The 17,226-nt window shown below is 37.1% G+C and overlaps 1 protein-coding gene and 1 long non-coding RNA gene across 2 annotated transcripts in view; one reads left to right on the top strand and one right to left on the bottom strand.

The window, feature by feature from the left end:
• Positions 1–17,226, bottom strand: part of fcho1 (FCH and mu domain containing endocytic adaptor 1) — a 31,986-nt gene that overhangs the window by 11,201 nt on the left and 3,559 nt on the right. Inside the window, exons 2-7 of the mRNA XM_056772455.1 lie at positions 12,374–12,425; positions 6,011–6,102; positions 3,793–3,867; positions 2,534–2,675; positions 2,151–2,303; positions 1,754–1,858 (exon numbers count right to left, since the gene is read on the bottom strand). Coding sequence (XP_056628433.1) covers positions 1,754–1,858; positions 2,151–2,303; positions 2,534–2,675; positions 3,793–3,867; positions 6,011–6,102; positions 12,374–12,412 — 606 coding nt within the window. The 5' untranslated portion in view covers positions 12,413–12,425. The remainder of the gene's footprint in view (positions 1–1,753; positions 1,859–2,150; positions 2,304–2,533; positions 2,676–3,792; positions 3,868–6,010; positions 6,103–12,373; positions 12,426–17,226) is intronic.
• On the top strand, positions 6,535–14,669 carry LOC130439850 (uncharacterized). Its single transcript, XR_008909507.1, has 3 exons — positions 6,535–6,626; positions 6,910–6,992; positions 14,262–14,669. It is a non-coding gene; the product is annotated as an uncharacterized LOC130439850 (long non-coding RNA).

The following is a 17,226-nucleotide window of genomic DNA, read 5'->3' as shown; positions in this document are numbered from 1 at the left end:
TCGGAACATCAGGTTCCAATGCAAAAGTACTGACAGGTGATAAAATGTCATCGGTACTTCCTTATATCAATTCGAGCCCGAATCTGATACGAAAACTGAAGGTTATCAAGTTTGCTGGCTCAACTTGAGCAGGATGTAAAGGATTGGTAAGGTTTTATTAAAAAAATATGATTTTTAATAGTTAAAAACTATATCTTACAGTTTTACCTTTTATATACGACGTCATAAAGAGTATAAACAAACAACCATATACATCATACAGAGTTTGTGTGGGATAGAAACAAGCTCGCATAACAGCAGGGAATGGTAACATAAACATAAATAACGCGAGCGCTTTGGCCCTTCTTGATCAACCAGTGTTACGTCTTGTCACGACTCAACAAAGACAATATAAACACAACATTTTCAATAGGTCCTTTATGGTACAATAAAGAACCCAAAAAAGTACAACATTATTTAATGATTTTGTTTAACTTCAAATGTATAAAAAGATCCCTAGGGCAGCAATTCCCAAACTTTTTCATTCCAGGGCCCATCTAGACAGGTAAAAAATAACTTAAGCTGCAATACCAATCTATCTAATGGTAAAATATAGAAGATATTGTTATTGCCAATCATTATCTGGACTTAACAGTTTTTTTGTGTGACTTTCCACGACCCACCTCATGCCATTGTGCGACCCACAAGTGGGTCCCGACCCACAGTTTAAAAACCCCAGCCTTAGGGTACCACCCGAGCGACAGAAAAGGTACAATTTTAAACCTCTATGCTACAAATATTCATAATAAAGCACAGTTTTGAGTGGTTTACTGATTTAATAAAAAGGTGAAACTCCACCATAATTTAAAGACCCTCATGCCATCCCACTTATTTTCTTCAGCTCAACACAAACATATATGCCCCAAAAAGCTGAAGCTCTAAAAGTTAAAAGGAGTTGAAGATTTTTATTGGTGAAATAATAACCCTTTAATTCGAGTTGATTAAGCAAATTCATTAAAGGTAATTTACACAATTAATTGAAGTGTACAAATGCGGTTCAGTGCAAGAATTATCAAAGAAAATCGACTTAAAAAATATGTCCTCTTTAAATATGGGGGCAGCCAATTTATGTATGTTCCATTTTACACAATTATTCTTGGTAAAAATTCATATTACTCTCACAAAGTGCACCTCCAATTACTCAGACTGCACATCAGTACCCTATATTTGGAATATTAGTAAAGCACTTAATTAGAGTTGAAATATCTGTCATTAACATTGAACGTTGGTCATCCTCATGAATTTAAAGATTAATGCTGAAGCCATAATTGTGGGATACTATGACCCGTCTGTTCCAAGAGTGACGTCAGAACTCATTTCACAGACCCGTTCTTTCATCAGTCTCAAATTATTCATACGTGCAGGTTGTCACCAGGCAGAAATAGACCACAGGCGTGTAATTATTTTGTCAGACGCACAAGGGTTATTGTAGCCATGGTAACTTTATCACTTTGTTGAAACGCTGCAAAGGATTTGGCAAATTCACACATGTGCTGGTTTGCACATTTTACTTCTTGTAAGCCTCCGCAAAGAATCAATAACTGTTGAGTAGCTTTAATTTAATTTAATACAATTTATATACAATAAAATATTACTATAAATTAATATAAATTAAATTCTTATCTTACAAACAAACACAGACCGGAAGTTAACTTCGTACCAGGCGTTGGCAATGAGACCATCTATAATAAGCTCAAATATTCACACAACCAACCTGTGCCGATTCACTCATCTTCTGTTCAAAGTCAGCTTCAGCGAGATTGAACTTCTCGATAGACCCTGCAAATGATTCGGCCGCTTTCTTAGACTTCAGCTCAGCCTGAAAAACACAAGAGCGAATTAGAAATAAGAACAGGGAATATAATTCTTCAAGATCACAAACATATCAGGATGTTTCTCCCGTGGAATACAAAATGAGACGTTCTGGATTATCAGCTCTTCAATTTTGCTCTTTCATGCAATTGCAAGTAATGGTACCAGAAACTTTCAAGCTTCAACAGGATGCAAAAGTACCATAAATAAGGTACTTTCAGCAAAGGTAAAGTAATCCTAAAATCCTACATCGCTTTGCTATGAGGATGTTATTCAGTCAGGCCAGTAAACACACAAACCTTTTCCAGCTCTTTCTGATGAGCGCCCTCTTTGCGCAGTCGCTCCAGCTCCACACACTTGCTGTGGTATCCTTCTCTGGTCTTTTGGAGGTGGGCATTCTGAACCTGAACACACTGCACGGCCTCCAAAGTCCCGATCACCTCCTCCTTCGTCTCCATAAGACACAATATAATACAACGTTACGTCTACATACGTCTACAAGTGCAGAGAACCTATCGGTCCATGTAAAAAAAATAATTGAAAACACACAAATTTGACAGTCTGTGTGTTTGGGAAAGCAGTGACGGCGTCAACAAGACAGCAATGCATTGTGGGTACAAGAGCCAGTCAAATACACATACAGAGATCCGTTAAAGGATCCCACCGCGAGTCCTTAAATTACCTTACGGTGAATTTTGACCTGCTCCTCGTTGTATTTGTTGATGTCACGGATAAGGTCGTTCATCTTCTTCATGAGCTCCAGGTGGCAGAGGGCCACTTTGTCAGAGGACACGCGAAACACGTCCCACAAGGGAGCGAATGTGCTGAGGAACAGAGCAGGTGGTTAGATGTTGAAGTGTGGAAGTGCGTAAGCCGCTCGGATTTGTAACAGCACAGCAGTATTAGAACAACAACAACACGCTTCCTTGTCTTTGTACATCAAGATCCCCACACTTCCCCACAGCTCTTACGTTTACACAAAGACAGCCAAAAATAACAGTTGTAGGACAAATACGTTTGAGTAGGTTGTGCTTACAAACTGGAAGGAAAAATCTAAAACAAAGTCATGAGTTGAAATGATCTCCTATTAGCTGTGTGTTTGTAAGTTTGCCTTACAAAACATTGCAAAGCCAGTTTCACCAGTGTTATAACACTGTGTGATTGTTGTTGAGACTGAAAGTGAGGTAAAGAGCACGAAGGAAAAGCTATCCATAGCAACGACTTTTCAGGCCAGCGGCACACCGCCAAACACAGGTGCATGAAAATACAAGAATGCACGGGGGGGCTCTGAAAGCACAGTTCCTGTTGATAAGTATCTCTCCAGACTCAAACCACTACTGTCTGCCCCTAGAAACACAACAGCAGTCAAAACTGCTCCGTTGCTGTAAAATAATGAATCCTTATTCTCCTAATAACACAATGACTAGGGCTGAGCAAGAAAAATTTAAAGCGATTAAAAAGTGATTAATCGTTTTTTAAAATGCGTAGGATTGCTACTTCTATCCACTAGATGTCACTTTTCCTTTTACAACAGGTGGATGTTACAACAGGGAGCATTTAGTTCATTCATTGCTTAAATAACGTGGTTGATGCTGGTATGTCCTCAAACTCACCTTCACATAAAAGGTAGCGGATCATATGTTGCAGCCTCTCTTTACAGCTAATTTTGTGAATTTTTGTTTGTTACTGTATCTCAAATGTAAAATAACCTGAACCTGCTTGATCAATATACTTAAGTGTGTTTAAAGCTTAATATACATATTTGCAGCTCTTCATTTCATTTTTTAATTCACTATTGTAATCTGATATTTTCTCATCTTTCTCATAAATATATATAAGATTTGTAATCTATAATCACTGACTCGAAACGAGAATAGAATCGAGAGCTTGTGAATCGGAAATCGAATCATCAGAATCAGCCCTACCAATGTTATCACTCACCCGAGAGGGCTTCCATTGCTGGCCAACTTGGCTAGTTTACTCATTGATTTCGAGTAGGTCTCCTCAACGGCCGTCCTTGAATGCAAACACAAACACAGCAGGTAATATGTTAGCTTACAAATATAGGAACACAGGTGATGTCTAGCAAAAGTGATTTATCACTAAAATGAAACAATAGCCTTATTGTTTAAATGAAGTCCAAAAATAAAAATTCTGTTTTCATTTTCTAACCCTGAAGTTGTTCTAAATCTGTATTCATTTCTTTGTTCTGATGAACACAGAGAAAGATACTTTTAACCAAACAGATCTTGCCCACCATTGACTAAAAAATTGCTTTAAAAATATCTATTTTCTGTTGAACACAAAATAAGTTATTTTGAAGAATGTAAATTAAACAGTTCTGGGGCACTTTTGACTGCCATTACAATTTTTCCTACTATGGTAGTCAAGAACTGTTTGGTCACAAGCATTCTTCCGAATATCTTTCTCTGTGTTCATCAGAACAAAGAAATGTATACAATTTGAAACAACTTGAGGGTTAGTAAATAAGGACAGAATTGTTGGGTGAACTGTCCCTTTAAAAAGAACTTTCAACAATAAACAATAAATTGTAGTGAAACTCACACCACTATTGATAGCTCATTACACTATTAGAAACATCTGAGAACCTCACAGAGAAAAATGAATACATTTTCAGTATTTATACTATAATATCACACTTACTAGTTATTGATGTTACAATAAAAATGTGGAAACATGGTATTAATAGCTACTGCTGTCATTAAAAAAAAAACAGATTTGTTTACAGTTTTACACGACATATACTTTACACATACTATAATATTTTATATAAAACATTTAGCCAAAATCTCCTAATAGAGGTTGATCACATGTTCTGACACTATAGGTCTGCTCATAGGAAAAGGAAGGTCTCATCCTCTTCCTATTGACTCTTCTTCTATTCTTATAAATGAAATTATGTTTGTTTTTATAGTAACAGCACAAGGGGCTAAAGAGGCTAAGAAATAGAGCCAATTTGAAGCATGATGTACAGAGTGGATACAAAATGGCCTTTGAAAATTGATTAATGTAATTTATTGCACAAGCTATGCTTGTATCACTGGCATATTTTGTCTCTCTCAATTTTCTTCACACTCCCCTCAGGGCTTTCCGGGACAGATATCCAACAACATTTTTTTTAAGTCTCCAGCCTATGATGAAAGGTGCCTGCGTCCAGTTGCACCATAATGGATGAAAGAGAGTATGAATGTTGGCAGGAGCCTTGATGGAGCTGTAAATAGTCCTTAGTCTCTCTGCATAAGTCTTTACAGGGTTTCAGTTTAATTATTCTAAAAAGAAATTAGCCTTGACTTGAGCGTCACTCACAGACCCCCAAGAAAATCCTCACACTTCCAAGATATTCTGTCAGTGGCAGGCGAGACAAATTCATCATTTGTTTAACAAAGTGCATGTACGAGCCTGCTGGCACCTTGCGTATGAGAGTGTGTGTGAGTGAACAGTGAAAACTTTGTTGTCTGTACTGCTTCTCTCAGGTAAGTGCGTTTTAACACTCTAGTGTTGTGTGCAGACAGCACAGTGCTGTGGAGAGAGACAGAGACCGACAAAAAGAGAGACTTGGATGGTCTTATAAGCAAACAAAAACTTATGAGATACAATAGCACACATTAAAAATATCAAATAATATGATTTAATAATATCAGATTTTCAGATATTTTTATTTCAGGAAATAAAAAAACACTTTTATTTTTAAACGATTATTTAAAATTTACTTCGCGAAGCACAGCGTAACATAACATATTATTACTCTTACAATAGTCTGTTTAAATACTCGATTATAATTGGCTGGAAGGTATGCATTAAAACCGTTTATTGCATTTCGACTTACTATTAAAAATTTCGGCCAGTGGTTGTTGCAACTTTTAGTTGAAATTGCTTAATTTATTTTGATGAATTAGGGTCATTTAAAAACGACTTAAAATTATAAATTGAAAAAACTTTTAATTGCACTTAAAAATGTAAGGCAGGAAAATGTTTGTTGCGTAACATGTTGAAGAAATGACATCTGCTTCTAAGACACAAGTGTGCGCAAGAGTGAAGAAGAAAACAAACTCCATGTTACATTTCTGACAGTAACAGTCACACCATATCACCCCTCCTTCCCATCACCATGACGACTCCTGCCAAAACAACACCTTACCTCTCGCGCACGAACTCGGCCAGCTCTTTCGTGGCGATCTGTCCATGTTTCATGTTGTGGTAGAGGACGTCAAACCCCGCATTCTTCTCTCCCTGTGAACAAACAAAATACCAGCATGAGGTCCATTACCTTTGAGTGTTAAAATGATTCATACACTAAAAACAAAATGGAAGTGTTAATATCAAAATAGCCAGAAAAACAAGAAGAAAACTGAAGTGTAGTACAAATTTGGGGTCTGTGTGTTATAGCAAACACAAAATTTTCCCAGAACACCTGGGGCTTGGTCACTATTTCTATCTGTACTTCTCCCTTAAAATGTCTTGGCATTTCCTTTGATGAAACACAGTGTGGTGAACCAAAACACAGACGGAAAAGACAAAAAACTGAGATGCTACGTGAGCATTTGTCCCAGACTCCCCTCAAGCATGGAGATCCATAGACGATAACCTTTGAAACAAAGTATCAGAACATCCTGTGGCCAAAGTTAGCAAGGACAAAAATAGCACCCTTTCTTTAAGCTAACAGAAAAATGTCAACAAAGGAGAGAGAGCGAGAGATCTGACAAAACCAGGGCAGAGTCAGTGGCCATAAAACTTCCACAGAAAGCAATTTCAAGGTAAGAGACTGACAATATTCTGTATCATACAAAATAAACAAAGCCCTCCATCTTTAAGGATCCACAGTGGAAATGTTACTCTGATTTTTAAGGAAGCAAAAGTAGTAATCTGAAAGTGACAATCCCATTCATTTTTCTAAACGCATCAGAATTCCTTGAAAATCCTTTGTTTCATTTCAGTCTTGTATGTAGTATACAAGTAAAGGTGCTGTTTAAAGAATAGAGATCATAAAAACATAGTAGATCACAACAGTTGTGCAACTTCACCGACATGTAATTTCAGTGTTGCGTTGCCAGTATGCTTGTTGAAACATGACCTCTTTGGAAAGCTGATCTCCAATGATTCCCTCTACTATTCCCACACAGGTACAACAGCACCCTTTAACACCACCTCACTCTCTTCTGCATGTCTTCACTATCCTTTTTTAACATGTCAGTGATGGTAAACATGAATTTGGCAGGCGAAATTACCCTGAAATGAAAGCAAATCTGCCGACGTCCAAAGTCCTTTTTTAACTTTGTTCTCAAATGTTCATTTGCATAGTATCCGCAATTTGCTTCATCTAATGTAATGCCAGCACAGAGGACACTTTGTTTGAAAAGAACTTGATAGATGAGAGAGAGAGAGCAGGAGAAATTGAAGGAGAGAGGCAAGGGAGGGATGACATTAAGCAGGGCTGAAGGTGTTGAAAGAGAAACTCCAACGCTGCCTGACGATAACACTCGGTAAAAATGTGTCTCCACCACGACAGCGGTTGCTAAAGCGACAGGGTTCCACAGGTAACTGTGAGAGAGTGGGAGACATATGACAGCTTGTTACAGGTGACAGCTATATGTATGTGTTGGTATAAGGGGGGTAAAGTATTATTTTATAAGTTCCATGTAGGGCTAAGTGATATATTGAATAATCACTAATAATATATATTATCGTAAATTATGTTCTTTGCTAAATCTTCCGTCAACATCTGACCGATTAGTCAATTCAAGTCGATTTCTTTTCTACTCTTTCTATAAAAAAAACGTAGCTTTATATACTGTGCTGGACTGTATGAGACCTGGTGCCAGTTGCATAAACTCAGCCACTAAATTAAGACTGTGTCTTAACAACTAATCTCACTAACTAGCAATTAGTTAGGACTAATAAGTCTTTCTTTTCAGATTGCAATTAGACCATTCTTATATGTAACAGATTTGTAGAAGTCATGACCAATCTTAAAGAAAATAATTTGATGACTAACTTGTAAGTCTAGTCTAAGCATTTTATGCAACTGGCCCCAGTTTTTATTGCACTCATGCAATTTGTTGTGCTTATGTTGTTCCAATTCCTTCTATTGTTTACCTCATTTGTAAGTCGCTTTGGATAAAAGCGTCTGCTAGATGACTAAATGTAAATAAATAAAAATAATGCATTATATTACTTTATACATATTCAATATTAAAGTAAATAAAATTAAATATATACTGTATCACTTCACAAGAAAGTAAAACGCTGTAAACACTGGTCCGGAAGCAATTCCAGTTTCAGTTATTTATTTGTAATTATTTAAATCTTACATATATAATAAAATCTTGAATGTTATAAATGTTGGTTGTATTTTGTTCAAACTATTTGTGTAGTGGAACAGGATGTTCTTCTTGACCAATACTAAACCATAATGGTTTACGTCATCCGAAGGGGCCTATAGAATAACAAATTAAATAACTTTACTATATCTTTAATTAAATCAAATTAATATATTGAATACTGTATTATACTATATATGCGAAAACAATACTGTATCTTCCATTAAATAACAAAATAATGACTAGAATAATATATTGTATAACTTTGCAATACCTACAAATGAATAATAATAATAATATATTGAATAATACATTAAAATATATTTCAAATAAAATTGAGTGTCAAATCTTGGAGACTTTCAGTGGCTCCTCCTTAACTGAGAGTTTTAAGGTCTATTCAGGGATGATGATACTACTCTAAACCTTTTCATAATGGCATGAGGCAGAACATTCGACAGCAGCATGTTTAAGAACCACCTCATAATAATAACAACCTCTCTTAGACGGTAGAGCTAACCAATCTCACTTGATTTTAATTACCCCTCCGCTGTAAACACAAGCTGGGTTAACAACTTTAGCAGCATCTAAGCAGGACTTATCCAGGGCTTGATGAATAAGGCAAGTCTCATGGAAGTTGTAATTGAATGATGGCTGGACATTCCAGTATCATGATGCTCGGGGCAATGAGGCAATCATGTGAGACCAACCTCAAACCCCCCCCCCCCCCCCACACACACACAGCAAGCAGAACAGAACAGAGGGCCATTTTCACCAATCCCTTAACAAAAAAAATTGGAGACACCCCATGAGTGCAGCATGTCCCTCTCTGAAGGCCCAAGGCCTACTGGCTGAGATGTCCAACAATACTGGATTGACTGAGGACATACAGTAGCATTACGTTGTGCCCTAGTTAGCTATAAAAGTAACTAGCACTTCTAAAAAGTCATCTCTTCATTGAGTATCTTTTGCACCATCATCTGAATCTCAAACAGTGGATTTCCCAGTGTTTACTGCTGAGGTAGAATACAAGGATATAACTGCTGACTGTGCACAACGGTTAACACACACAGGCCCAATCCTGTCACCTCTGATGAATTACTATATGAGCTCTTAGGTAAGAAAGAGAGAAAACATTGACCGACCAAAAGTACAGTATCTTTGTATCGTTTACCCTTATCTTCACGCCTCGATTAAATCAGAAAAGCAGGACATATAAGAAGCTATATCAATGTTTAAAAGACTAAGGCAATGTCATGCCAGTTCTGAACTTAAATTAGTGTGAAATCAACCTAAGACATGATTGTGAACCATTCTGGATATTCTATGCCATTGTGTTGAATAGGGAGCAGTGTAGAATCAGTAGTCTGATCATGTGTAGTGCACTAGAAGAACCCAGATGAGGCACTTGTTTAGAGAAAAAACTCAAGTGTAAAGTTGGATACAATTAATTCATAATCATAAAAAAGTCTAGAAGCAACGATTTGGGTTCCCAAAAAGTCCAACAGTTATGAGAAAATGCAAAGATGCTCGAAAGTTTTGAAAAAAATCTGTCTTATTCTATCATTTATTTTCGAACTGATCCTAAAATACATTTAAAAAAGTTTATTTTTATTCAGGATTTGCACAAATTGCAGCTCTGCAAAGAAATCGATTTTTTCATATGGAATTAAGGACATACGTCGACAATAGTTCACACTTAATGAAACAACTAATAGGCTAATAAATTCAGAAAAGGTGAACATCTTTGAGGGTGTCACTTAATTATTTCTGGGGCTGTATACGAACTCAAAAATACATTTCAAGTGTCTCAAATCATTTCTCTTATAATGACGTGAATGCATTTTGAATAGGAACTGCAAGGCCCGTTAATTGTCTACAAGAATTTGAAAGTCGCTCACTTCTCACAATAACTACCCCATAAAATATCTAGCTTGGCATAAATAAAGAGATTTATTTTTGTTATAAAAATAACCAAACACTAAGAAATATATTTACGTTTAGTGTTGTTTTGTCTAAATTTTACATTTACATCATCTTGAGGCCCACTTTTGATGTTTGTTGAGGCCTAGAGGGACCGCCCCCCTTGCTGAGACTTTAGAAAGTCTTTAACTGGTACCATCAGTTTAGCAGCTGAGAAACCCCGGTGATGATTTTATCACGTTAAAGCAAGTTCACATCACAGTAATATCGATACTTGGTTTTGCAATGAGCTAAAAAAAGAGCAAGATAGAGTGAGAGAGAGAGAAAGCAATGAAGAGAGAAAATTTCTCAGCAGGGTCTAAATCCATATAAATACGAAGCTGTAAGCCTCATCATCCAAAGCTCTGCATACACTTTAATACAAAAAGGAGAAAACCCACATGTAACCTTGAGAAATTGAACTAAATGGAGTGATTAGGCTGCTAAATGAGCTCTCTGTATGAAGGCCTTCTGAACACTGTTTCTGAGACTGAGAGAAAAACAGACAAAAATGAAAACAAAATGAAGGACGTACGGCCTAAATTAGGAACGTGCTTAATCACTGTGATATAGCAAATTCCCTCTCAGAGACTTCATTCATCACACGGTTTTAGTAATTACTCAAATGTGTCACCTCATTCGTGACACAGGGCTTTATATGCAGTGCTGCAGGAACCCTCACAGCAGAATGAGCCAACACACAGATTGAACTAACACACACAAAACATTGTCAGGAATTTGTTGCAACTTGGGCTAAAAATGATTCAAATTCAAATTGTGGGTCATAGAAATTATTTTAATTTATTAATTATTTGCAATATATTGTGTATTTCATACAAACATATATTTTAGGGAATTGACTACGACTACGACATTATGGCATGCTGTGTTATCTTATAAGATCAGAAAAGATATGTTCTTAACAAAAAGCCCCTGGAAATCAATTTACAGTAAACTTTAAAGGACTACTACCCTCCTGAAACACCACTGACACCCACAAAAATATATTACCTCAATGACATCAAGAGAAATGAAAAGCTGTTTCAGGCCTATTATGAGTATAGAATAAAAAATGATTTGAGAAAAATGACTATATACTTTGTTCTTTCAGAGTACATGCATTAATAAATTGTGCACAAAGAGACAAAAAAATTATAGTACAAAGAAAACTAAACAATATTTATTTTCATGTTGGGATTGAAAAGATAATGATTTTTAGATAAGCACAGATTCAATGTCGAGATGTCTATGTGAGCATATCCAGAATGAATAGTTCTGCGTTGATGTTTATAAGTTTGGGGGATGTTTTACACAAGCTTTGTGTGAGAACACAATAGAAGAGGTCTCTGCATCGACAAGATGAATACTGATGAATATCTGCATACACAGATGAACATAGCAAAGGAACCTAAAAAGAAAACCTCAGTCCACACTGCAAATAATGAAGGTGCTAAGATTTTACTACAGAAAACACACACACAACTGATCATATTAGTGTTGTGTATCTACAGAATACAAAGTTCTTAAACTGGTAGGAGAACCTGTAACATGACAGTATTTTATCTCTGTATCCTCTCTGTTCTCTGCTCGATACACTCCCCCAGCGGTCGTACAGGTTTCGGAAAGTTTTTCCAACATTATAAAACTGTTTTGTATTAATGTGTCTTGGTCCCTTATTGGACAATTCTCCCGGAAAAGCATGCAGCATGGCCACAGGATAGAAGAAGAAGGAGCATGCTCAGACGGTATCAAACTAAATACTCTTCGAAGATACAAAGTATGCAATACTACTCTATAGGTACTCAAGATTAATATGAGATTGGCAAAAACCTTGTGTGTTACGCCTGCTTTAAAGTAGGACACATCTGAAATAGCCCTGCCAGGTGTGCGGAAAGCACAGAGCATGGCTGTCCTCATGGGAATGCTTACAAAGCCCTGGCCTGTCCCTCTCCAAATCGCTCTCTGGTTCTCTTCTCGCTCACTATTTCGCTTTGTTCTTTACTCTCTCCATCCATCCAGCCCTTTATACGCTCTTATCTGATCAAAGCTGTCAACATATGAATCTCAAACTGCTTGCCAAGCAACTGAATGTGTAAACCCTGAGTGAACTGAACATTAAGACCTGTTTCCCCACGCGTGCATGCAAAGTGAAGTGAGTGCATTTTGACCCCCACAAGAACCGGTGCACGAAGATCCCATTACCGTACAAAATGCGTCAGACTTACCCAAAAATTGTTATTGAAATACGCCATCTCCATCGCCATCTTCTAAAGTGTTCTGAAAGAGAGACAAAGGTCATGGCATTAGTTTCATCCAGCTGCTCTGAGAGTCTGCAATGAGGTGTTACGATGAGTAATAAGTGTCTGGAAGAAAAGAGGGGAAATATCGCTCTCTGCATATTGCATATAATCAATTGATATTAGAAGTGTCTTTGTTATTCTGCTAAATGGATGTAATAAGGAGAGTAGATTATGTAGGGAACAAGGTGCACAATTGGAACAAGGCTAACCAAACGAGCAGACATGCAGACAAGGTTGATATATGCTGGTGGCAAGAACTCAAGGAGGTTTAATAAAATGAAACCCACGATGAAGCATACACATTCATCATTTATCCCTTTCAAGGCTTTGCTTTAACAGGTGACTGTGAAAGTGTCTCTAAGTGCATACAAATGTCAGCCAACTCAGAAATATAAAACCTGTACTTCAACTATTAGCCCAAGCTTTGTTCAGATCAAGTCTATTCAATTGACACATTGGAACTTCCTTAACGGGTATTAAAGCTTACATGTCAGATCCGTTGAACCAAGCTGTTATATAATGCACCACTTTTTTATAATTGGGTTGTTTTGTTGAGCGCCTCTGAGGTGAGACATTATCCTGACAGCTACAACAGGTGCAGAGAGCTGAGTCATAAAGGTCTCTTCTGTAATACAGTCTTTCTTAAAGTTGTACTTTTTTGAGGATCTATTGACAGAAATGCAACATAATATGCATAATTATGTCTTCATGTGTATAAAGTCATTTTTATTACCAAAGAATGAGCTATTTCTATATACACACACCGCGGGTCCCTTGCATGGAATTTACCATGTTGTTTCTAAAGTAGCCCGAAATGAACAAACTGCTCTACAGGGCGTATTTCATAAACCATTATCTCCTTCGGCAAAGAAGCGAAAACATGACAACATATTAGTCCAGTGTCAGTCACCGTAGTGCTTAGAAAGGAAGGGATGAGTGGTGCAGTGAGCCGTTGGTTGCAATTTTCAACCTCACAGCTAGATGCCGCTACTTTTATACACTTAACCCTTAACACACACAGACCTTAGAAGTTATATTAGTTAAGACCTCTCAAAGGGACAATGGTTTTTATACATACTACATATTTTAACCGGAACAGAGCACGTACAGTGCTTTCTTCAGCTTTTTAGCACACTAAGGGGCTATTCAAATTTTGCATCTTTTGTGCTTGCAAGTTCGTTTTTGAAAAGTAGAAATAGGAAGCGCGGGTCATTTGACAAGAGAAGGTGCCGTGGCTCGTGGTTTCCACATGGTTTTAGATGCGAAATGTGAATCCCCCTAATGATTATAACCAGCATATCTAATTAAATATTCTATTGATTTTTAAGATTTTGTTATTTTAAATGTCATGTTGTCATACGGTTTAAATATAGGTCTATTTATAGTCTAAAAGTGACAAAAATTACATTTACTATTAAAGAGATAGTTTAGCCAAAAAAAGTTCTGTCCTCATTTATTCACCCTCATGTTGTTAAAAAGGAAGACATAAAAAATATATTTTGAGAAATGTCTAGGTGCTTGTTTTCATAAAATTTATGCAATTGGGGTCCAGTTTTGTTTGGTTAACAACATTCTTCGAAATATCTTTAGAGTTCTGGAGAAGAACGTCATACAGGTTTGAAATGACAAGGTAAATAATAAATGATTTTTTTTTGTTTTTGAGTGAACTATCACTTAATTTACAGACAAAACTATTCTAGACGTTTGAACAAATAATACAGTAAGTTGCGCAGTTTAGCGATTATAGCATTGAGGAAACTGCTGAATGATAGTGCTGTATGTCCTTGACTAGATGTGTTTTTGTGTCCCCCAGCAGAGAGCCGGTTAGAGGTGTGATTCCGCTCATGTTTATGAGACCTGGATGTTGGCAGGACCTGCAACCCTTACAGTGCTGACCACAGTGCTTTTCTCTGACCTGTCAGTCCGCCCTCAGCCTTATCCTGGCACTGTTGAAGGCCATCAGCGGGCCCCAGCACGACCTTTCACCAAACAGGGAAACACTCATGCTTACCCTTCACTCTCTCTTTCGCTCTTGCTCTCCCACACCCCTTTAACCAACCGGCCAGGCCGACGTTACACCCTTAACAGGGAGGGAATACAGTCCAAGAAATTTTAAAAGTTGGCTTCTTGTACCTTGTAATTAGGTCTATTTGTCAACGATGTGAAAGTAAAGTATTACATAGTAAAAATATACTAATTAAAATTCAATAAAAGCTTATGAAACAGAGATGGATGTTACAACCAATGGCATGTAATAATACACCAATAAATTACATAGACCGGTCAAATAACAAGTTATAGCTGTATTCCAGCCATTTTGGTATTTTTCTTTGGGTTTGGCACCACAACAGTGACACTGGCAGTTGATTTTTCCACTAAACACTGTCAGCATCCTAGAGCTGCTTCTGTGGTCACTGAGGAGTGAGACCTGAATCCATCTGGTATTCAGCGAGTCTGACAGGACTAGTGTACTTCTTATGGAAAGATAATAGACAGACCCAGGGTAGAACATACAGTAGGAACTCCGTTTAGTGCACCATTCTGTACAGTCAGTAAGCAAATCACAAGTGCTGATGGATTAAATATCACATCTACCATTTGCTACCCACATTTGGCAGTGCAAAGTGAGCTTTAGAATTACATTTTGTGAATATTGTTCACAACTCTAGTAGAGGTCACTCAACCCCACCTGTGTATTAAAATAACAAAAAGACAATGGACAATACAGCAAGAAACATCAGAAAGTTATGACTGATATTGTCTAGCACACATACCAAATCAACTAGCCAAACACAACTCGATAAATATCAGAGTGGCTTACATAACAGATTGATTTCATGTTGCAGACTGATATAGTGTCCAGATGGACATTCTCAAATATTGGTTCTTTATTATTATGAACAGTAAGCTACTGCATGTCTCATTACGACACTGTTTTTATAAAATGCACCTGTTAAAGATATGCAGACAAACACATTGATGGATGGGCAAAGTGATAGAGACAGTCAGAGACAGACAAACAGAGGGTACTTGGACAAAGAAACAGTTGGACACTATGAAAAATAAGGCTCGTAAGCCTTTCGCCTCATGGCTCTCTGGAAGAATTTCAATAGCAACCCTCAGTACATTTCATCTTTTCTCTCTTTCACTTCACTTTGGCTGAGAGGATTGTTACAGAGTTATTGGCAAATGCAGATGCAACTCCGAGAGGAAACAAAGATGGGACGGGGTCTGATCTTCTTTCTCTCTATTTATGAACCTTCATATGGTGCCGTGTCTAAACAGAAGAAGCATATCAACCCTCAGCTGAGTGCACTCCAGGATCGAAGTATACTTAGAGCCAACAATCAACAGTAGACAGCCTGCTTGGATAGTAGCAACCCCATCTGTCAAAGGGAGCGAGTGATTATACGAGAGAAAGAGAGAGAGAGTGAATAAGTGGGGAGTGTAATTCCAAATGAGAAAGAGCCATCAGAAAAAGTAAGAGGCAACCCTTTCGATATGTGATAAATATTAAATATTTTTTAAGGTTTCATTAGGAAGAAGAACTGAGGAAGGCAATGAAAATATATTTACACTTAGAATTAATCAAATGTTTTGGTTTAGTGTATAGGGTCTCTATGTTGTGTTCTTCTCAGTATGCGTTTTTGCATAAAAATGCACAAAGGACACTTCCTGTCAGTGGTTTTGCTATAGCTTCAGCAGCACACTGCCAAACCCCCACCCACATAAAGCCTTCCCATCTTTATCTCTACTTCAGAGAAATGCACAGAGCTCGATCTGGTGTGATTACCGAATAAATTCTGGGGGAATTTTATTAAAAGCCTGTGCTGGCTTGAGAAAACCCTTCTGATGTTCTTCGAGAAAAAAAACAAGCTTATAAGATAAAATACTAGCTATTTGTTTTACAAGATGTACTGTATACTGGTATAGTAATGGTTATAATTATGTATACCATGGTACTGAACGATTACCAAAATAAGGTGATAAAAAAATTCATACATACTTTAGAATTAAGTCGATACACTGAAATATTTTCTATTTATACAAAATCCAAAATCATATCATGCTATTATACTAGAATATTATATAAGAATATAATTTTTAAAATACCAAAACATTTTAGTTTTAAATAATTTTGGACTAAACATAAAAAAATTAAATCTACATAATATAGTTATATTATTATTATTATTATTATTATTATTATAGACCAGGATGCCGTGCCAAAGTCCTTATAGTCATAATACAGTATTGCATCGTCCCTGCTGACTACTTTGCATAATAAATAGACTCATAAATAGCTAATCAGTCATTAGAACACTTCTGGACATCAGCTCATTGAACATTACGAGATAATGAAGCACCATGAATGGCACCATGTGGACAACAGCACCGCAGTCGTCCACACTAAAAGAGATCAGCTTGTGTTGTCTCTCTGTTCAGGGTGCAACGGGCTGAAACCACAGCCTCTACTGCCTTTTCTTTTGACCTGAATGCTGTTGTTGACATCAGTGGTACTCGAGCACAGTCTATGGCAGCAGGCCAGAGCTCACCTCCAGTCGGGATGTTGCCAAGCTGTGCGCGAGCAAACACGCAATAATTAACTTTACACATTGAATTAATTCAGACCATTAGTTTCAGACTGCATATTTCAATGCCATAAGGTGTCTAAAAGATGCTGATGGAGGTAATTGCTTTATTCATCCTTGTCTCCATCAAAATCTGTCATTCCTTGCTTTTTTTTTCTCAGTTTGACCTACATTGCAAATTATATT

Source organism: Triplophysa dalaica, chromosome 18 (genome assembly GCF_015846415.1).
Source record: "Triplophysa dalaica isolate WHDGS20190420 chromosome 18, ASM1584641v1, whole genome shotgun sequence".
NCBI classification, from domain to species: Eukaryota; Metazoa; Chordata; class Actinopteri; order Cypriniformes; family Nemacheilidae; genus Triplophysa; species Triplophysa dalaica.
The sequence above is the reverse complement of the archived record's forward strand: the minus strand, read 5'-3'. Positions and strand labels throughout refer to the sequence as shown.